General features: G+C 36.3%; 1 protein-coding gene across 2 annotated transcripts in view; it reads left to right on the forward strand.

Moving 5' to 3' along the window:
- The window catches only part of PARN (poly(A)-specific ribonuclease), a 58,595-nt gene that overhangs the window by 18,635 nt on the left and 16,322 nt on the right, over window positions 1-23,638 (forward strand). For both annotated transcript variants that reach the window (XM_062588387.1, XM_062588388.1), the window contains exons 19-21: window positions 5,125-5,180; window positions 9,814-9,900; window positions 15,779-15,853. In XM_062588387.1, the coding sequence (XP_062444371.1) occupies window positions 5,125-5,180; window positions 9,814-9,900; window positions 15,779-15,853 (218 nt within the window). The remainder of the gene's footprint in view (window positions 1-5,124; window positions 5,181-9,813; window positions 9,901-15,778; window positions 15,854-23,638) is intronic.

The following is a 23,638-nucleotide window of genomic DNA, read 5'->3' on the forward strand; positions in this document are numbered from 1 at the left end:
AACCTGTGTTGTGGGGGGGAATTAGGGGAGAGGTTGTAAACAGTAGTTCTCATTTCTTGCTAAACAAGAAAAATGTTTATCCATTGTGTGGCTATTCAGAGCTGGTAGGTTCTTGTTATAGAAAAGCTATGTATTATTTTTAAATCATGGAAACCTGGAAGGAATTCTGTATATTACTTTTACATGATGATAGAATCTTTACCAGATTCTAGTTTGTACCAGACCTCAGTCAGCTTGGAGATGACTGTCTCACCTTGTCCTTCCAGTGAGCAGGCCACGGCTTCTATTTTGTAAAGCTAACATTTGCTAGAATACAAAGTAACAAACCAGAATAAGGCAATTCTACTTATTAATTAAAAAAACCTAAACCCTAAATATCAGAAGTCAGATCTGTTAGATATTTAAATGAACAATTCTTCTGCTCTGTTCAGTTACATCCTTGCAGACCAGATCTCTATTTTGAGCACTTGCTCTGTTTAGCAACTGTAAATAGCATTCAGGGCTGTGCAGTTCTCAGTTATCCGCCCCTAGAAAATATGTTGCTTCTGGGGCTTTGTTGCAGGTATGCTCTGGGCTGTGAGCAAGCTTACTGCTGCTCTTAGTTTTCTCTAGTTTGTGCTCTAGAAGCTTTCCCTAGCTGAGCATCCTCCTTTCTCCTGGGGAGAAAAAAACCTATCTTCCTCCTTCCTCCAGAAGTTCCACCTGATCCTGTGGGCAGCAGTCAGAACAAGGAAACCTTTTCCTTTGTGCTGTAGTCATGTTCTTCAAGCAAAACACAAACTCCAACATGCAAACAGTAAGCTGAACAAATGAAAGTTACATTATCTGTCACAAAAGTTTTTCCTGAAGGAAGCTGAACAGAGTAGTTTCTCTACTTAAGGCTATTATTTAGAAGCAATAGTCTCAGTTTCAACTATAATCAAGGTAAAATTTTGAAAATATTCTTTAAAACAAAATAGTGCTTTATGATTCTTTGGGTTGCTTGTAAAGGCTTAATTTCTTGATCTCTGAGTACTATATGTTAATATTTAAACACAGTTTAGCACTATAATTAAACAATTGGCATAACTAACAGGATTTTTGGAAGTGTTTTCTGTTCAAATAGAGATTTTACTAATGTGAATAGTGAGAATAAATTTAAAACTGAAAATTCAAGCTTTGATTTTTACAGACTTAGCATTCACAGGAAGGGGGGGGTATTTGCTTGGGTTTTTTTTTGTTTGTTTGTTTGACCTTTTTAATTATGTCAGAACAGTGATGGAACTTCCTGGTTTGCCATTCAATGGCGGTGGCCAGCATATTCTTCAGAGGTTAACAAGGAACATAGGTAAAATCTTTAAATTCAGCTTCTTGATAGAGTGGAACTGATAAAAACTGAACTTTGCCTCAGGGCAGTTTGGCTCTTCTAGGCATAATACAGTAAGTTACATGGTAGACAACTCAATAAGCCAAGAATTCTGGAGGAATGCATTTCCTTAATTTTTAAGCTTCATTGTATGTATACTTTCTTCTAGAGTCACCTGTTGTGAATAATCCCTCTAATCTTGATGAACACTCAATTTGAGATGAAGGCACTTCTATTTTAATATCTAAAGTTATCTATTTAATGCTTACAATTAGGATGTTAGATCACATTACATGCTTTGGAGCTTTGATTCTAAGTACTTTTTGACTTACTTGTTTAAAGCAACATATTTTCTCCTTTCCTCCTTCCCCACCCCTCAACACATTTCCTGTAACTTTTAATAATAACTTCTTTTAATTTTGATGTGTCTGGGAGGGAGGGGAAGATGTACAAAGGAATGAAAACATCTTGTTAGATTGAGCTGAATAACATGATGCTATATAGAAGTAAAAATTAAAATTAAATACTTGGAAATAAGTTTTCCATGTAAAGAAAGTCAGAACCAAAGTTTGAAGTATGTACAAGTAGCTTGGTTTTGTGATACATCTGTGAAGAACATCTTACCAGGGATCTCTATTTTCTAGCTTGTATTGCAAATCATTTAATTTCTGATTTTTATCTGAATTGAATTTTCTTGGCAAAATTATTCCAGAAGAATACTAATATACTTTTCTGCAATTTGACAAATAGCTTTTCAGTCTCAATGTAGGATTAAACAATTGCTGTCCTAGAGCTTTCAAACGCATGTCTGCTGGTTATTGAGCTGGACTGGTGAGATATTCTGCTTTTTAAAAGATCACTTTTTCTTTTTTGAGCTGCATCAGTTTCTCTACCCAGGTCATCACACAGCCATGAAAACTGTTTTCTGTTACAGTGCAGAGCAGTAATCTTACTACTTGAGTCTACTCATGTATTGTTGTGAAGTGACATGATCATAGCCTCGTTATCCATATTTTACTGGAGCTGCCGCAAAAACAATCTTTCGGGTGTCTGTCTCAAACCTCAAAGTTCTTAAGACATTGGTCATATGTTGAAAAATAGATGTCTCTGTCCACTGAGTGTGTGGTCTAGCTGTAGACACTAAACAATATAGTAAGTACACTTCAGTGTAGGAAATGCGAAGCTTGGTCATTATAGTTTTTTTAAAGGAGTATGGATTAATGTAATAAAAAAAAAAAACCTCACAACTACAGTTGTGTGAATCTGCGTTATTCAATATTAAGTAGGGGCTGGATTGTCATACAGAAAGAATGGCCTTATTAGTTTAAATTTTCTGCAAATCGGTGAGGAACCTGGCAACCACAGTTATGGATCCTGCAGCTCTGTGTTTTTTTTTTTTAATAAAATTAATGCAGTGTTTGGCATAGGTCTCTTGGCGTTAGTCACAGTATTAGCTTTTCCTGAACATGATAAACTTTGAGGAGTGCAGCTTTACTAGTGTTTTGCCCAGAATCTTTTCCCATGACTCAGTAAACTTCATCTGTATCATTAGTTTTATCAAAAATGCTATCTAGGAGAATAAACTAGTTACTTGAGTGCTTTTTAAAGTAGCTAGATCTGACAGTTCTATGAAAGGTCTTTCTTCATAAAACTAAGAATAAACAGAACTGGCTTTTCTTTTAACTTTTTGCTCTCTTATATGCTGGTGGACAACCTGTGTGCAGTGAGGACAGAGTTGATTTTATTGACTAGCTGAAATACTATATGCTATTTTTTTTTTAACCTCTACACTTGAGGAGTACTAAAACTGTACAGGAGCTAGTAATGCTGGTGGCAAAGGTGGCCAACAATACCCTGGGCTGACTTGGGAAGAGTGCTGCCAGCAGGTCAAGGAAAGTGGTCCTTCCCCTCTGCCCCAGCCCTGATGAGGCCACGTCTGGACTGCTGCATTCAGTGCTGTGCTCCCAGTGCAAGAAAGACATAGAGCTACTGGAGCGAGTCCAGTAAAGGGCCAGAAAGATGATTAGGGAGTTGGAGCCTCTCATGTGAGGAGAGGCTGAGAGAGCTGGAACTCTTCAGCCTGGAGAAGACAAGGCCCAGTAGATATGCAGGCAATGCATATAAATATCTGTTGGGTAGGGTGAAGTTGTCAAGAGGATGGGGCTAGTGGTGCCCATTGACAGGATGAGAGGCAATGGGGCACAAAACGAAACACAGGAAATTCTACTTGAACACAAGAAAACATGAATTTACTATGAGGGTGGCCGAACACTGGAGCAGGTTGCCCAGAAAGGAGATGAAGCTTCTTCCTTGGAGATGTTCAAATCCTACTGGACATGGTCCTGGGCAGCCTGCTGTAGGTGACCTTGCTTGAGTAGGGGATTGGACCAGAGGATCTCCAGAGGTCCTTTCCACCCCCAGCTATTGTGTCATTCTGTGAATGTGGCAATCCTACTAGTGGTGACATTGGCATTATTTCAGAGAAAGATGTTAGCACAAATCTTAGGAAATAAACAGAATTTAGTATTTTTATACAGCCTGAAGTGAAGCCCAACTTATTGCTAAATGTATGTCCCCCTCTGTTCATGTCTGTCTTCCTCTTCCCTTTTTTGTGTTATTTTATTTTGAGCAGTAGTGCATACTTTCCTGTGAGTGTTGTATTTTATTATCCTGGACCTCTAGGAGATGCCAGAGTAATGACATTTATCTCTGGTTTCTTGTGGAACTATGTTCTGAAGCTAGTCTGATTGTCAAACTGTCATCCCTGTCCAGTCTTTTATGATGCCTGTAATGAAGCCAGGGTTTTATGAATATGGCACCTAAGGCTAAATGTAAGAAGAAACACGGACTCTGATGTAAAAAATAACTTAATTATCACTCAGCCATGTTGGAATTGCTGAAGTTTCTAAAGCTAATTGATTCTAATGTTTCTGATGTTTATCGATCTTTTTTGAGTTCTGCAGTGCTAAAGGACACAATGCACATTATCCCGTATTTGTCCTGAGACATACAGGAGAAATTGGATGGGACAATCTCTGTCATAATAGTTCACAGTTCTGTGGACACCATCTGGCTTGTGTGTCCATTTTCTTTTTTCTTTAAAGTGTGTTTTGGCTTTCTACTGAATGTGATACATTGCATACATACACCTGTGACAGGATTTTAGGCTACTTGTAATTCTTATTCTGGGGTGGAGTGGAATAGTTCTATAAGATGAACATGAGCTTTTCTTACTTGATAAGTATTTCTTGAATGTTTTGAGCATGTAATTATATGTTGAAGAGTGAAAGACTGTTGACCTGTTTGATCACTGCTAGAATGTCATGGTGGCTAACACAGTTTTAGGAACTTCATTCTGTCTAAAGCATGAAGCAGCGCTCAAAGTGAGAATGTATGTGGGAGCTTAGATGAGATGAAAACTAGATATTTCTACCATGTATCTGGCTCTTACTGCACTAAGTTGCTTCTTTTTAAATGTTCATTTCCTCATTTATTTTAAGTTTTCAGCTGTACCAGTGGGTTTGGGAGGTTTTGTCTTGTATTGTTGAATCAGTAGAATTACTAGCATGATATTGAATAACTCTTAAATCTAGAGCACTCATTAAACTATGGATTGGACTGGAATGGAGGGTATGTTTGTCTTCATGTAGCTTAAGGTATGGTTGCAATGATTAATTCTTCTTCTGACTGCCTTGAAGACACAACATACGGCTATAGAAAACTTTTCAAAAACTCTTTAGGCACAAATTTGCTAATGGTGCTTTTCTGTTTTGCTTCAGGCTGTTTCTTATGAGAGTAATGGACATACCGTATCTCAATTTGGAAGGACCAGACTGTAAGTATTTTATTTCACTGTAAACTTACTACCATTCTGACAAATTTTTCTGGAGGAGGAGTTGTGAGGCTTCATTATCTTGCATCTAGAATGTGGGATTAGAGCTGTGTTTAGGTTATTTGCCACTTATGAAATGGTCTAAATTTCCTTTCTCATTGTGTTTAAATGAAATGGCAAACTAGTAAGCTCTTCCCTTTAACTTTGAACAGAGAATCTGCATTTTAGAGAGAGACTAGAATGGATTAAACTCTCTTGATAACTAAATGTAATAGGGTTGAAGGTAATAGCTTTATGTTGTGTGGTATATGCAAGTAGCAACCAAAATAAAGGTGATGCCTAAATTGGATACTTCTGGATGGGGGAGGAGGGAGAATCTTGCAGTAAATAGGGGATGTGAAATAGTGAATAGCAAATGATCCTGAAAATGATTTTGGCCACCTTGCTTCATAGTTTGTGAGCAGTAGTACCTGGACTTGACTTCATGCTAAACATTAGGATTTTTTTTTACCACATGAGATTGTGATTAGATAAAATTGAAAAGTATTATTTGAAATAATTTTATTGTTGGAATTATTTCAGATTACAGATTTAGGGCTGCAATGGATTGCTAATATATTTAAATGAAAGCAGATGTAATAATTTAAAGAGCGTTATTCTTACGGGATTTTACAACGCAAGGGGGAAAATGTTGGATGAGTGTTACCACTTATGTCTTGATTTATGAAAATGTGAAGTCCTGCAGGTCAGTCAAGTCCTTGACTAAGATGAAGACTTAATTTTAGATTGATGGTAAGGTACACAAATGTCTTCAATGTTACTTTCAGCTTGATGGCACTTTTTTATCTGAATACCTTTTCTACTCTATGCACTGAAAAGCTCTAGCTGAAGAATGACCCTTAATAGCTATTAGTTTAATAAATATGAATTTAATAGTAATGGGATGTGGTTCTAGAAAGATGGAAGTAACTACTAAAGAGGAGAATATATGCTGTGAGGGCATGTACTGAATTTTTAAATGCAGTACAAGATTGCATCACCGGGCTGTTGCTCCGTAGAGCTATTGGAATGGTTGTCTAATTATGTTACATACTTATTTCCCCAACTGCTTAGTATCAAGTGGAAGGGTAGTATAGGTAAATACTTTAAGACATTGGGAGATTGTCAAAGCTACCAAGCTGTGAAGCTGCTACTTCCACTTTCTGCCCAGTTCACAAGACTTGATGCTTTGTCAAGAAGAGGAGCCAAGAAGAGTCTACCTGGGGAGAGGGGTATTTATCAGAAAGCTACTTTTGTGGCACAGACTGATCCAGATGTGCTAGTGGAGTCTGGAACAGGAAGACTTTCTAAACTACAAATGGGTAGCTGTTTTAGAAACTTTAAACCTTTGAGTAGGAATAAGATTTAAACACTGCTGTAGGCTGAGGAAGCTATCTGATCACTTGTTGTTTTAGGTTAAGCATAAGGCCATACTCTTGAGGTAGATATGCTTGCAGACTGGATTTTTAAAAAAGCAGTTGCAGTTAAGTAGGTGACTACCGTAAGTTCTGCTGTATTGTCAGTTTATTTGTTCTGTAGTGTTAGAACTGGTTTTTGCAGCTTCTGCAGAAATAATAGAGTTCAATGACATGTTCCGTGTTATATAGTATTGAACATATGAAAGTGACTTTCACCATATTATTTGATTATTGTATATTAAAAATTCCTTTAAAAAGAATAAAGTTGCTGCACAAAATGCCTGTAAAACATATTATGAATCAAATATTTATCACCTGTTTAGGTGGAAGGCATAGAGGTTTGACAAAGTTCAGCACTGAAATTAAGAATATACTGATATTTGAAAGGGTATGAATAATTTTTTCTCTTGTCAGTAAATAAATGCTGTTATAACCTATACCTGAAATGGGACAAATTAAGGTTCTAATTCTCTACTATTGAATTACAAAGACTTACAGAACCTTTGAAGAGCTAGTGGTGAATAGACTGTACAGCAGTGAATTGGTACTCATTGGTTTGGTAAGATAACTCGTGAGTTTTCAGAGGTTTTGGCTTATGTGGTGCTTTTGGTGCTTAAGTTTAAATATCATGTGCTTTTTGGTTTATGAAGTAGCAGCTGTAAGGCATAAAGACTGCAACTGTACTCATGAAGGGGTTACTTTCTTTAGCTAGTCTCCCTCCAATGTGATGCTCAGGTATTTAGGAAAACTGATAATTTATTAGCAGGAAGTTTCTAATAAACCCATGCTAGCCTTGCACATTTTGACTGAATCAGGTTAGGGTACCTAAAAGCAGCTCGTAAGTGACTGAAAGCTGGCAGCCCTGACATCTCCAGATAGTACAGTTTCATCTGAAAAGATGTATTTCTGCATACTAGTCTCCAATATAAATTTTTTTTCAACTGGTATGATTGGACAGATGACGACTTCACCATTTGTTGTGTGGTAGGTAATGTTGTTGTGTCCCTTTTTTACAGCTTAAAAATTAGGTTCTTTTAAAGGATAGTTAGTATTGGAAGGAAGCTCTGGAGATTATCTGGACCAAGCTCCTGCTCAGGCAGGATCACCTAAAGCAGGTTGCCCAGGACTATATCCAGTCAGGTTTTGAACATCTCCAAGGATGGAGCACTCTGGGCCACCTGCTTCAGTGTTTAACCACCCTCACAGTAAAGTGTTTTTTTTTTTTTTTGCATTCAAGTGGAGTTTCCTGTGTTCCTGTTTGTGCCCACTGCCCAACCAAACTGTCACTGGACACCACTTGTCCTGTCACTACCCACTGCTGAGACGAGTCTGGCCTCAGCGCTCTGGATGTGACCTTACCAGTGCTGAGTTGAGGGGAAGGATCACCTTTCTCATTTTTTTGGCAACACTCTTTCAAAGACAGCCCAAGATGCCCTTGGCTTTCTTTGCATGAGGGCACGTTGCTGGTTCATGGCAACTTATCAGCAACAAGAACTCCTAGGTCCTTCTCTGCAAAGCAGCTCTCAAGCTTGTTGGCCCCTGCCTGTACTGATGTAAGAGGTTATTCCTCCCCAGGTGCAGGACTTTGAACTTCCCTTTGTTGAAATTCATGAGCATCTTCTCTGCCTGTTTCTCCAGCCTGTCGAGGTCCTTCTGAATAGCAGTGCAACCATCTGGTGTATCAGCCACTCCTCCCAGTTTTGTGTGATCTGTGAACTTGCATAGGGTGCAGTCTCGTCATCCAGCTCATTAATGAAGATGTTAACAGTATTGGCCCCTGTATCAGCCAGGGGGACACCACTAGTGACTAGTCTCCAGCTGGACTCTGTGCTGCTGATTGCAACCCATTTACCTATGTGGGGAACAAAACAAGTAGTCTGTTAGAAGCAAAACTTGGAAAAGTGGTTTTCCTGTAACTTTATCAAACGTTCAGCAATGCAATTATGAGACTGAGTTATGATTGCATTTGTTTTTGCTGCTAGTACATTCATGATGGTACTTCCTTGAATATTTTTTTGCTATTTTATGATTAGATTCACACTGTAACCTTTGACTCAGAAGGCATGTTCATTTTGAGATCTCTGTCCTGTTTCATGAGATGTTTTCTTTAGGAGCTTTTGTTTCAGAGGCCTCCAGATAACTGTTCTGTGCTATTGAGTTAACACAAGACTACACTTTCATTGGGGGTTAGGGGGGAGGAAAGGCTTAACACTCTTCCCTTCCGCCTAAATCCTAAAAATCTGATGGATCTATTCAGGAGAGACACCATAGCTGTCAAAGAGTACTATTCTCAAGTTTATTCAAAAAAGAAGCCTTATTTGTGGAATAGGGCTACACCTGAAAACATAGCTTCTTCGTAAACAAACCTTCTATGTAAAGCACATGTCAGACTGGGGAAGCTACCACTTATTGTAGCTACCATGTATTAACTGCTAATGATTTGCTGTATTTGCAAAATTAGCAATCCACAAGACTCATCAGTAAAAGTTTCACAGCTACATCTTAACCAAGTGTGGCAACAAAAACTAACAGATGATTGCCCTTGTGTAATGGAGTTACAAACACTCAAAACTCAGATACAGCACTAATAGTGCTGCAGTCTGATCTTGCTTTATAGTCTGATCCTAGACACACGTGCTCCATAAACAAGAACCACCTTGAAAAGCCGTTTTAACTACTCAGCCTATGAAGTAAGTAACATGAATCATCATATGTAAGATAAATATTTTAACTAGATAGAAGAGTACTGAAGGTTAGCTCTAGTTGTTTTTGCATAGTATGCAATTTTTTTATGCCTAGAGCTTTGAAATATGACAACAGAAACCAAGCAGTTTACCAACATAACTAAACTGACCAGTAAGTTTCATAAAACTATATCCACCTTTAAGTGTCTAAACATGTATTTGGAATTCTTTCAAATGTTTTGAATTTGTATTAGAAAAAAAAAACTTCTGATGTGAAACAAAATACTAGTCTAAAAAGGATCGGCACAAAAATAAGTCCTATTTTTAATGCTGAGAGCAAAGGAGATTGGAAAATAGTGAGGTTTGTATATAAAGGGAGGTGTATAATGAAATTTATATGCTGTACTTCTACCAACTCCAGAAATTTTTGACTTGAATTTCTCTTTTAAATTCGCAAAACAAATGCTTTTTTTGGTTTGTTTGTTTGTTTTGCAGTGCAGCCAAAGCGGGATCATGTGCTTCATGTTACGTTTCCCAAAGAGTGGAAGACTAGTGACCTTTATCAGCTTTTTAGTGCCTTTGGTGAGTAAAACAGTCTGCACTTCCTTACATCTTTTTTTTTGTCTTTAGCAAGTTCTTCTGTGTTTCTGTTTGTTTTTAATCTGTGGTATGGGTTTACTCCTAGTATGGGTAGTGGTGAATCTTCTTCAGTAATTGTTACAGGATGTCCTGCAGACTTGTAATGATGTGCTGCTGGACTGTTCTTCAGAAATCTTTGTACCTACCTTGTGCTCATTGAGTATCATGCACTTTTGGTTCTGTTATTCATAGCCTCTCCTGGGACAAGGCAGGAATTTATGTAGGTGACTGAAGTGGAAGGGGATTGATGTGTAGGGTAGACTGAGGTTTGGGGAGTAAGGGGTACCCCACAGATGGTTTAACTTGTGTAGAATTTGGCTACTTTATATTTGGCCTATGCAAGTTCAAGTTTCTAAACCCTGTGCAAGTCAGGGAAAAAAAACAAAAAAGCTATCTAATCACTGGGGATTAGTAGTCTTGTATAATAACATAACTAATATATAACTTAAAGGCATGAAGACCTTAACTCACACTGATCTCCTGATACCCAGCTCTTACAGAAGACGGCTGTGGTTATACCCAAAAAAGAGAAAGAATGAGCTTTTATACAGCCCTGTCTTGGATGTTACTTCCGATACTTTCATTGCAGATTACTTCTAGTGTTAAATAATTTAAATTATTTTTCTATGATGTTTGCACTCTTTTGAAACATTATACCTATTGATAAGCGAAGGAAAGTTTTACATTTTTTAATTTGTTAAATTTTTGTTTAGAAAGCAAAGAAATAAGTTATTTCTTTGGGCACAAACTGAAACACAGGAAATGCTTTCCGTTTCTTAAATGATAAGTGTTTTTTTTTTTTGCATAAAATGAATGTCATTTCTTTAGTAAAATAATTTTTTGCTTGGGTTTCTAGTTATATTTTGCTCACAGAACTGTACGGAAAGCAACCTGTTATTTGTTATATATCATAGACATTTATGCATCTTGTCTTTCTGAGATTCTGTAATCAAAACTTTACTGTCAAATTAGAATAGATGCCCCTCAGCAAACTTGGTGTTGTCACTCCTATGCTTACAGGTTACCACGCTGCTTTATATCATGGCAATACTCTTTTCTTTGCCTTATTGTGATTCAATAGTCTGTTGAAAGTCTCTGGATATATATAAAACTGATGTGAAACTCTTTCTTCTGACTTTCTAATCTGTATTTCAGTACGATGCCAGTAAAATGCTGTGTGTAATTTAATGTTCATGGTTGGCAAATCTAGAATGCAAGAGTGTAAAAAGTTAAAGGCAAGAAATACTGAAGTTTGAACATGTTTTTTAATAAGTGTTTTTGGAGACTTAACCATATAACTTGATCTTACTTTAACAACTCCTCCTTTTTAGTGATGGCATGAAATGCAGGCACAGATCGTTACCACTAGAGGTCATACTTACACGTTTGAAAATACTATTCAATTTTAAAATTCTTGTTTCTCTCACTTCTGATTTTAATGCACTGAATGTTTTCATACTTCAACTTAGAAGATGATGATATTTGGATAGGACTAAATCTGTATTTTATTTTAGGTCATATTGCACAGACATCTCAAAACAAACTGCAGATGTTGCCTTCTAGAATTCCAGGAGAACTCATGCTGCTTCAGTTGTGGCTGGACAGAGAGTGGGGCAGTGTGAGGTTAAATGATTTGTGAAGAGCCCAAAATATCACAGTAGTAGCAGTCATGAGTTATTTTCTTATTTATTATGCCACCAAGCAAAAGTGTTTTTAAATTAAACCCTCTTACTTGGATTAAATGTCAGTTGTTCAAGTGAATAAAAATATTAAACTGACTTTATAGAAATTTTTTTTGCCTATTAGTCTAGTAAGCACTGAAGCAGAGTTGTAATCTTCTATCGAGCTTCCAATGAAAGCGCTGAAACAGCTGAAGGGGCTGCATTGTTAAACTATTTTACATTTGCTACTCTAGAAGGGGGTGTTCAGGATTTTGAAGTCTTTCAGTACTGCATACCAAGTGGACACCTGTTCATGCAAGATGTTTTCACAGTCTCATGGCTGAATACAGTTCCTCCATGTAAGTGTTGCTGTCCCCTCAGCATGGTACTATGCAGTCTCTTAAACATTAATTTTATTTAAGTTCTTAAATTGTGTAGGATTTTTAGGCCATGTTGATGGATTCAAAAATGTGAAGGTACTTCAAACAGTATTTGCTGGAATTCATAGCTTTTGGTGTGTATACTCTTTACTTAAATACTCATTTACAAGTTTCTTAGGTTATGACATCTGTTCCTGCATCTTGCAGGGTACTGCAAACTCTTTAACATCAGCCTCCTGCTCCACCTGCAATGTCTTTTTCAAAGGTGAACCATCTTTTAGCCTCTAGCACACTGTGATGTACTAAGTATTTACCAGTAGCTGGAGTTCATCTAGATATGAGAGTTCTAAGTGGGTGATCTGCTTCTTATTTTAATCCTATTTTTCTTCTGCATTTCTGGCCTTTCCTCCTTCCTCTCCTGCCAGTGTTTCCTCCAGCTGTTCTTGCTTTCTTTGCATTCTGTCCTCCTGCCAGAAGGATTGAAGGTCTGTTAACCCTTCTCAGTTGTTCACCAGGCAAATGATGATGTGATGTATGCTTTATGCCCTGCTCATAGAGTAGAAGCTTCAACTCTTTCTGCTGTTTGATGCAATGAGTGTCCAGAAACTGTATGCAATCTTATCATGGTGTAATAATTCATTGATAAGGAATTGTCAGTGTGGTCGATTTCTTCTTAGTGTAAGAAAGTAGAATATGCTGCTAAATTTTTTTGGATAGATGAGGATCTGTGTAATCCTAATAGCCTATCTTAAGTGGTTAGTTGCCAGCAGATGTTGTTTAGAAAACAGTTAAGAACGGAGCCAAAATAAAACAACTGTCCTGACTTCTAGCAATCTGCAACTTATGGATTCATGAGCTAGTGGTCACACTAGTGTCTTCACTAATAGCCTTTCACAGCTTTCTGAAAGTCAGTCTAAAATCTTTTTATATCCCATATATATTCTTGTCATGTGTAGCACTTGGTAGTTAGCTGTAATTAAACATGTAAAAAATTGATTTTAAAACTTCTGCATATTTTATTAGATATTCCTTAGCTCTTTTATAAAGAAACAATGAATTGCCTCTATGTCCTTCATACCACTTCTGTTCTTGCATTGTATCTCCTCCTCAGACATGTATAGGTGTCTTTTCTAGATTTTCTTTTGAAGGCTGAGTCCTACTTTCCTTACTCTCTTCTGTGGATGCATTTCCATATCTTTGATCATTTTGGTATAAAAGCTGAAGAAAAATTTATTTGAATGGTGAAATCCATCACTATCATTTGATCATATGAATTTTAGTACTATTTGCATTTTTGTATATATACTGAGAATTTTCAAATTTATTTGTGTAGGACTTTAATTTCTTATTGGAAGCAACAGAACAGATTTTCTCCTGGTCCTAATTGGATGATGGTTTATTTCACTTTAAAGTATGTTTTAGTTTGCTTTCTATTTTTTTTTACTTTAACCTTCTTTTTAGTGAAGGAAGTTGTTTGACACCACATATACTAACAAATAGACAAGGATCCTATAGGCTAATGCTATTCTTCAATGTACTGAAGGCATTTGATCTGTTTGCGCTGGAACATCTGTCGTATGGGGAAAGGCTGAGAGAGCTGAGATTGTTTAGCATGGAGAAGAAAAGGCTCAGGGTGATCTTAGCAATGTGTATAAATATCTGAAGGGAGGAGGAATATCTGAAAGATGGAGGCAATTCTTCTCAGAGGTGCCTAGTGACAGAATGAGAGGCAGCGGCCACAAACTGAAACACAGGAAGTTCCACCTGAACATTAAAAAAATAATAATAAAATAAAAAACCTTTTTTTTTTACTGTGAAGGTGGCTGAACGCTGGAGCAGGTTGCCCAGGGAGATTGTGGAGTCTCCCTCCTTGGAGATACTCAAAAGCTGACTGGACAGTGTCTTGGGCAATCTGCTATGAGTGACCCTACTTGAGCAGATGGTTGGACTAGATGATTTCCAGAGGTCCCTCTTGGCCTCAGCCAGACTGTAATTCTGTTGTAGGCAAGTGTGGAAAAAGGCATTATCTGTCTTATTTCTCTATAGCTGGTATTCTGTAACATTACTGAATATTACTTTTTTAGTTAGCCTTTCAGTAAGTTGGCATGTGGCTATGTTGATTGCTAAATATTGTGCTTCAAGTACAGATGCATTTGCTTTTCAGACCTTTATTGACCTTATACCATACTTGTGAAATGCACAATATTTACAGAATGCTTAGCAGTCTTGCTGAATGATCTCCTCTATTAATCTTGTCGATTAATTTCCTATTTCTTCATAATAATGAAATGTGGCATAGTCTGAGAAGAGTATCTGTTAAGCATGGAGAATTGCGTAACAACATTTATTGCAGTTCTCTTCAGACTGTAGTTCAGTTTCCACTGTTTAATATTAGACCTATTCTTGAAATTATATTTTAAGTGTGTAAATTGTGCAGTAATTTTTAATATTTAGAGAAAACTAGGTGTAAAGGTCCTAGTAAATGCACTATAATTTTGAAATGAAATAAAAAAAAAATCAACTTTGCCTTCTTATGTGTTTTGAAATGTTAAGTTACCTGCCAAGAGTATATTCTCTCCCCAGTAAAGACCCTTCCCTGTAATACAGCGGAGGTATATGTTCTTGGAAGTTTGAATTATTAGAAATTTGAATTTATTTACCTTAAAGTCTAACATTTGACTTCTCGTGTAGAGTCTTTATAATAGCAGACTTACCTCTGCTATAGGGAAATGTCAGAAAACCATACTGAATTAATTATGGCTTTGGCAGTGATCAAAATGATTAGAATTTCATGTCCTAAATAGCTAGCTTGCTTCTCAAATGTATAGCATGCAAAGTAAATCTATGTAGGCTTTTATTTTTTGTAATTACAAAAATCTGTTTACCTGATTGGATTTCAGAAGAGCCTTCTAAAACCTTGTAACCTGTATGTTAAATTAGATTTCAATAGATTAAACATCTGAAAATAAAATGCATTTTAAGGCAGTTTGCATTATTCTCTAACCTTGTAATGTTTTGAGATTAAATGGTGATGTAGCATTATGTATAACTTGATTTCCTAGTCTACCAGAAAAAAATTGCACCAATTTTCCATCTCTGAAGTGTACAAACAGTAGAGCACTTAGCTGAAGATAGGAGATATAAATGGATTTCAGACTATATAAAGACCTTGTATGTGTGTATGATGGGAACTCTTCCCTCCACTCTTGCTATACGTTATAATTCCATCTACTGGAATTTCTTGTTTGGGTGTCTAGTGAAGGAAGAGTGAGTAGTAATTGGAGCTCAATTATGCTTTATCTCTAGGAAATACTGCTTTCTTGCTTTCTTGAAGGATGGAGAGATTTTTAAACCCCAAAGAGCTGTTTTTTTTTTTTTTTTTTTTTTTTTTTTTTTCTGGCATAGGTGAAATTTTCTCCGCTATAGACTAAATTTTCTTTTTCTTAAAAAAAAAAAAAAAAAAAAAAAAACTCTGAATAAGCATAGCTTCTGCTGATTAAAAAGGTATTAGATATGTTGCCTTTTGGTCCTTTCTGTAGTGGGTATGAGAGTATACAAGTCTAACAGTTACTGCTTTCCAAACAGTTCCAGGCTCGTGGCTCATGTACAACTGTGTATGTGCCAAGCACTTTTACAGTGGACTAGTTTTGACAAAAGCATTCTCAGCTGAAGTTCCTCTTAGTTATCTATTTTCTTCTTATCTATTACGGCACATCAGACAAAATACATAAATCAACCTAAGACAAAAATAGACTTAATCATTTCTTTTACCTTTTCTAGGAAACATTCAGGTTTCATGGATTGATGACACATCAGCATTTGTATCGCTAAGTCAGCCAGAACAAGTTCAGATAGGTAAGTACTTCTGAAATTATTTCATTATTAAGACTGGACTTCAGCGAGTTCCTGTGAAATTCTCCCAAGCCAACAGGATTGGTATTTCTGGTGGCAGAAACACTGAATTGGTCAAGAAGCTATAGGAGGAATGGAACTTCTGTAGTACCAGTGTATGTGTTCCAGCAAATAGGACAAGCCTAGTTAGATTTGGTTGAGTTGTTTTTATTCTGTTACCCTCTGAATATCTCTACAATCTGTTGTAGAGTATAGCTAGTTTCTTCACTTAATACAGTATTTGTTGCAGTTGCTTACTGTTTGCTTTGTACAGAGCAGAGCTATTTGGACTGTCATGATCTGTCTTGGCCTTCAGATATGTTTAAGATTGATATACATGGTCTGATTTCCTTTTCTTAATTTTAATTTTTTTTATTTTGCAAAAGAACACCTGTCAAAAGCCTTTTGATGTTTTGTTAAACACAAGCAAAATAACTTTCTAACTAATCAGAACTGGCTAACGTTTCTAAAGTTTGCACATTAATAATATGTGATCTTTCCAGACAGTTTTTAAAATTTCATTTGAACCTTTGAACTCCATTTCATATTGCATCTAGTTCACTCAACGTCAGACTTGACATTCAGCTTACCCACTTGGCCTTTCACAGGAAAGGATAAACTTGTAGTCATTTGGTGTTCATTTTGTTTTCATATTTGCATGTGTTCTTTTTACTGTTTATAGGAAAGACTTGGATTTAACATGCTAGTCAGAGACATGCACTGACAGTCTAGGTAGTACCTGGTGCTAGGAAGATTAAGGTTTCAGTTCTTTTACTGAGGAGTAAAAGATGATGACAACAACTGGATTAAGTATCTTGTAATGGATAATGACAGCTTACCTGTAAATAAGATCAGAACTATGTGGGACAGTGAGCACAAAGTTAAAATGCCAAGAAGCAGAGGATTTAGGAGGAAAATTATTCAGTCAGACAAAAAAGCAGCTAGCCTGATTTTTATAAGTAGTAAACAGTAATTTTAGCAGTAGTGTTTTGTATGGAATGGAGTAAGCTTGAGGCAGGCCTAGGCTCTATGGTAGTACAGTAGTTTTTACAAAGATGAACAGAGTGGACAGCTGTCCTGGCTGAAAAATAGTAGTAGACTCTAGTCTACTACTGCAATGATGCTACTGCAGCAGTCAGTCACTTGTGCACTGTGATCTTAACCTGGGTTTAAAAATATCAATGCAATTATGTGTTATAATGCCAAGCATGCAGCCAAATAGCTGATGTTTCACTGCTCCTTCTTTTCTTATAACTTAACATTGTTACAGCAAATATATATTATGGAAAGAACTGAATGTCTGCAGAAGATATAAAACTGAGTCTTTGAAATGGCTACTTTTAAAAAAATGTGTTTATTTACACACACATATATACATATGCATGCTTTGACAAAGAAAGAGGCTTCTTCTGTGGCCTGTATGCTAGGAAACATTTTATTTTTTTGTTTGAAAGCTCAGATAATTATAGCCGCTCATGAATTTTTATGAATTGGGGTAGTAAAATCTCATGCACTGAAAGTACTGAGCCAGCCAAGCTGACAAACTATAGCAGCTTCAGTTACCAAAGAGCTATGACACTTTTTTTACTGTAAAATGGCTTAAACTTCCTGTTTCTAGCTGTAATAAACACATCATAAAATCCATTCTATTATTCTATTTCCTATTCTACTTTTTAACTTCTTTAATGTACTACTTTGACAATAAAAGCCAGTATTTGTGATTTAGTGGGCTATATTTAAGTAAAGAAGCTAGGAGAACTAACTGTGGTCTTTTTTTAACTTGTTTTTGTGTATGTATCTGCATCTTCTAGACTGTATAAAAAGCCCTGGAGAACTGTCAAACAAGATAATGCAGTGCAAGATGTTTCTGTGGGCATATGTTTATGCTTACCTCTTAAAAAGGTTTCTGGCTTGGAATTGATATTAATATGTGTATTTAACAAAGCACTTGTGCAACAAGAACATCTATGGAAAATAAATGAATTAAGAATGGTAAGAGTGTGTATGTGACATTTCCCTGTACTGGTAGAGTGGTCAAATTTGGCCTCATGAGTCTAAGCATTGCAAAAATGTTCCAGCTTGGTTTGCAAGCCTTTTTAATAAGGGACTGTGTTGCAAAAAAACTGAAAGTAGGATCCATTTTGTGATAATTTGGGTGGAGCATTAACTGATTCTAGGACTACCAATTTTTTTTTTTTTGAACTCTAGATTTGAGAGGTATCTTATTTTTCAGCTGGAGCAACAATTCAAGTATTGAATTGTTGAAATACTGAATATTTTGCTGAAATGTAATAAAAACTGAACAGCTGATCGTTTAAAGACTGATCTGCACATATCCCCTGAAGCACATATCAGGATAGATAACCAGAGCTGATGAATCTGTCTTGTAACCTGTTTTATGCCTTTTTCTCTGTTCAACCTGTTAAAACAGAATTTGAAAAAAAAAATCCATCTGTATTACTAGTTTTGTGTAACCATATCTTAAGAGTTTATTAAAATTGTGATTGTCTTACGTCCTAAGTTATTCTTTCTCTCCCTCCCCCCCCCACAATGCTCCTGCTTAGATTTGTCAGTCTACTAGGAGAGAGGAGGAAGAATTTTTTTAAAAGTTGTCTTTCACATTTCAGATCAATATAATTTTCGTACTTGTGTTTTAACTTTTACATCAAACAAATGATGGACTCCTAAAACATGAGGTTTTGTATAAGCTGTTCTATGCTGTTTCTGTTGCTTCTAACCTCTTGGCTTCAGCTATTTTAAATGAACTCAAAACTAATTTGTCTGCATGCTGGGAGTATGTTAAAGTTCTCCAGTTAATATGCATTGAAATATGTTGTGAATATTTAGGTAACAGAATGTATCTATTCATCCTAGTGGTCTTTAAAACAGTGTTTCTGATTTATGTAGTAACATGGATAGTCAAAATGTTTATTTTCTGATGAAGTTTGCTATTTGAGGCAGGTAATTAATAAGCATTTGTTACATGGTCGATGCTCCTTTTGTTAGACATGTGGGAGAGGGGACTTGTTGTTGCCAAATTGTACTTCATACGTTCTCAGTACTTCTGACAATCATTAAGCACATGCTTTTTAAGTGTATGACAAAAGATAAAACAGTATGTGCTCTTCTAGTCGATAAGAGAAACTTCAGAACAAACCTTCTGTGTGCACCTTCTGGCTGTTGTGACTTCCAGCTTGCTAGATAAATTCACTTTTGAATGCTGTTCATCTTCATCTGTTTATAAAGTTGGCTTCTCTGGAAGGTTAGTATGGAGCAAGTACTGTTTCAGGGCGTCTTCTCTTACAGGAATCTGGATTTGATGTAAATAGTCTGGAAATGGTGGGGAAGATGGGAGAGATTGCTGCTTGACTTAATTTTAATGTAGAATCAATATTCTGTTTTAATTAAGCTTCTGTTAACATAACCTGGAGTATTTCAGTAACTACTCTGAGCTAGAGACTAGTCAGTTGACATTCATGAGTCCCCAGTTCTAGCAGCCTAGATGTTCTGTATCAATTATGCTTCTGTTGGTCACAGTTCCCTCAAATTTTGTTTCCTGCAAGCTTCCAGGAACTCTAAGTTGCTGATTTAAAAAGATCCAAGGAGCACTCCTAGAAGTGGTGTTTCTTGAGATGTCCGTGTGCTTAGAGTTTTTATTGGTTATCTAAAATGTACTCTAAAAAATTTCCATCACATGAATCAGGGATAATCTTAAAATATGGAAAAAGTCTTACAAAATGTTAGATTTTAAAATGCTTGAAAGTAAAAGAGGGTTTCAGTTCTGAGACATTTGAATATTGAATAATCTCTGTGAGTGTTTTCATCTTTTCTGGTTTTATGTTACTAGGAACAATTGGCAAGTTTGTTAGTGATAGCTGGTACCTGGTTTATGTGTCTCTAGCACTTCACGCTTGCTTGTAATTCTTTTAACCTAGGATTTAGGTGCAGTTTGACAAAGTTTATATTCTGTTTGCAACTTGTCTTTTTTCAAATTTCTTTTTTTTTTTTTTTTTATTTAAGACCATTGCTTTAAGAGTAGCTTAACTTTTGTGTCTTCTGAGAATTTTCTCTTGCTGTGTTAAAATGTAATAAATATATCTAATCTGAAAATTTTAATGCACATGAAGAGCAACTGTTCTTCATAAATGGCAAGCATTGAATAATGTTAAATTGTTCCATGTGTTAATGCCCTGATACATGAGCTCATACAAAATTTACTGCGTGCAAGATATCTGCTTCCTTTAGGCACTGAGTGGAGAAATGTATGTAGACAGCGGGGGAGCAATGGATGAAAGCAGGTGCAGCAGCTGAAATTGCGATAGCCTTTGCATGACTCTTGGGCAAAACATTCGTCTTTCAGGACTTGAAAATTGCCCAAACATTGATAGGGCTGGACTGCATGCTTCACCAGTGTATCTTAAGGCTACTATAACATCAAAATAGCTGTATTTTTGAGATTGTATGGATATCAGTTTCTTGTACTTTAATTTGGAAAAATGGTAGGTAATATCTATCATACTATGCAGATTGTTTGAAAAATTGTATTACATCTGACTGTGTCCTGACTGTAAAGGTAATGTGAAATTCACTTCAAATGCATACTCAAGGCAGGAAACTTCCAAAATGTAATCCAAGGTAGCTGGACTATAGCTGCAGTATATCTAATCTCTGTTACTGCTAGTTTACTTTTCATTCCAGCTGTATGCTCTGTTGGACACAGCTTCTCTAGTTTTCTGTTACTTTTTTGCATTAAGTGATGAATTCTCAAGATCCACAAAGTTTTGATGTTTTAGGAAAGCTTAAATTAAAATTTTCTGTCAGTAGCTTGTTCATGATGCAAAATTTGCAGTTTTGACTCTTAAGCAGTATGAATATTGTATACTCAGATATGTACATACATTCATAAACTTGATATTTCTTACTTTTAACTGAGTATTTGAATTCTTGTGTTGCATCAAAATGGAACTTACTGTACGGAGGTTTTCGTAATAAGTTATACACTCCTTGTAGATGTGTGTTTTTACATTTTCATATATCAGAATACAAGCTGGAATTTTAAACTGTACATGAACTTGAAACTGTAGTTAGCAGTTTTTTTTTTTTTTTTGGAAGAGCTGTATGTGCTGAAGCCGTGTAATGTAAGTACCAGAATCAAATGGTTTTACTGAAGAATTTTAAGATAGATGGAAATTATTTCAAATGGCTAAAGGTTTTTCCACCTCTTATGGGTAACAAGCAGTATCAGAATGGAGAAGTTATAGATTTTGTTTTCTTCTGGGTGCCTTTTTAGATGGGGAGAATATAGACCCATTCTTTTAATGCAGCAGTGAATATGTTGATTCTGACAGTGGGGTACTATCATTCCAATAACTAACTGTATCTACCAGTATGATGCGTGAACTCATTATCTGGATAGCTATTTATTTTCAAAGCATCTGGCAATGACATATGGGACATTAATGGGCTTGAATTGACAGCTTTGGCATTAATAACGGACTGTCTTCTGGGCTGCGCTACCTTTAGGGTGTCTCCAAGCTCAGTTCACTGGTTTCTTGTTCTGAAGTTCATAGCTAGAGTCAGAAATGTCATCAGATTTTTGCAGGAGCTACATTCCTGCAACTGTTCAGCCCTAACTGCAATATTTAACGTGTTGGTATTAAAATACAGTTAGTGGTTTTGCCAGTCTTAAGACTTCATGGTTAATAAAGGGAATGCTTTTCCCAGCAGCAGGCTTTTCCTGCTTCTGTTTTGCTGATCCTGTGCGTGTGGGGGGGAAATCCTGCTGATTCAGGGAGGTGAATTGGCTCATCAGCAGGTTGATAAACACCAGAAACACTGTAGGGGAGGCTTGGAGCAGGGGACAAGGAGCAAGGAATGGGATCTTCCGTTTAGTAGCAACAAGCTGTTAGATCAGCTCTCTAGCCAAACTGAGTTCTGCTTCTTTCTAAAAAGCCTCTCAAATCTGAGCTCAGTGTGCTGTCAGTAGACATGGAGGCTTTCTATCTGACTAGCAGGGAAGCATTATACATGTTTAAGACTCTTAGTTTGTTGATTAACAGATCTGAACACTTACATAATCCATCTGGAAATTAAAATTTTCTTTGTGTAAATACTGGGAATGACGTGTGGTTAACTTCTACATGTTCAGGAAATCCTGAATTTAACAAGAAACAGAGTTGTTGGTTGATACTGTCTTGTCTTGGTCTTACGGTAAAATACATGGTATAAATATGGATAGCTAGTTTATGACTTCCAGCATTTGTGATGCAGAATTAAGAGGACAGATTATGGAACTGCCCTCTGGTACCTGCAACCGTATTTTCTTACTGGTTGTGTGTGTGTGTATATATATGTATGTATGTGTGTATAGTGTGTGTGTATATACACACATAGTTGTGTGTGTGTATATATATATGTATACACACATATAATATATATGCACCTGTGTCCTGTTAATTTGAATGCAGTACTTTTTTCCAATTTAATGTCAACTCTTTTGACTATCTTTTAATTTGACTGGGATTTTTTTTGGAATAGGTTAATACACTTCTCAGTTTTTATTTCAATTACTAAGGTATTTTACCCAGGTATAAAGGTTAAATAGCTTGAATTTCTTCAATTCTTAAAAGACCTGTGTCTTTAAGAAGTTAAAACCCTTTTTAACAATCTACCTACATGAGCAGTGTGAAATGTCTCGGGGGACTATGCTATCATCTGCTTTCCTTGTCAAGAGAGATTTTCTTCCCTCCACCCCAGTAGCTCCCTTTGGAATGCCAAAATATTCCTCTCTATTGTGAAGCTGTGTACTACACAAAGAATGCATATGTGGCTGTGCTGATACTTTATTTACATTTATATTCATACAGTTGATTCCGTGTCAGTAGCTATCCTGTATTAAGCAAGTCACTTATCTTTTTTAACTAAAAAAAGAAAACCCTGCCTGCTTAAATTTTGTGCAAGATTTGATACAGTGGATGTCAGAGGAAAGTTAGACAAGTTTGGCATTTTTTTTAATCTAAAAAGTTGTTTTACCTTTCTGCATAGTAAATATTTATTTAAATGTTTCGAGGACAGTAAAAGAATGCTACTTGCAAGGATATCGGGATGCTAAAGATGTTGTCTCACAACCAAATAAATGCTTGAAATAGTAATAGTCCTAGCACTGTGTGGCAACTGTTTTCCATCTGCAGCTTTAAGCTACATGCAAATAGGAACAAATGTTGGAAGAATGACTTAAAATACTGGAAATCAGAGAGAGAGAGAGAGAGCTTAATTTGCTTCTAGTTTTATGAAAGGGTAATAAAACAGGCAAAAGGAAGGGGAGGGGAAGCCATCCCGGGATGAAAAAAATATTGCTTGTTTTTGGTTTCTTTCTTTTTAAAAGCATTTACAAGAAGTACTTCTGAAATTGTATTTATTGCATCTTTTTGTTCAGACTACTGCAGAAACGTGATACATGTCAGTCAATTCTATGTCCAAAACTCCTTTCTAAGACATTCTTTGAGTTTAAAGCAGTATCTAAGGATCCTTCCTCTTTTTCTACCATACTTTTTTTTGACTTTTTTTCCCTCTTCTGTAAAACCATTGTCTTTCAGATCACCTGCTCATCTTTCCATTTTCTCCAAAATGGAAAGTCACTTAAACTTCCAGTTTGGTTTGCCCTCTGACTAACCTTATCTGCTGATCATCACCACTTGCAAGGGGAATGGCTGCTTTGTCACCATGTTTGTACTGCTCCCATCAGCCTGG

The sequence above is a fragment of the Rhea pennata genome, chromosome 15, assembly GCF_028389875.1.
Source record: "Rhea pennata isolate bPtePen1 chromosome 15, bPtePen1.pri, whole genome shotgun sequence".
NCBI lineage: Eukaryota > Metazoa > Chordata > Aves > Rheiformes > Rheidae > Rhea > Rhea pennata.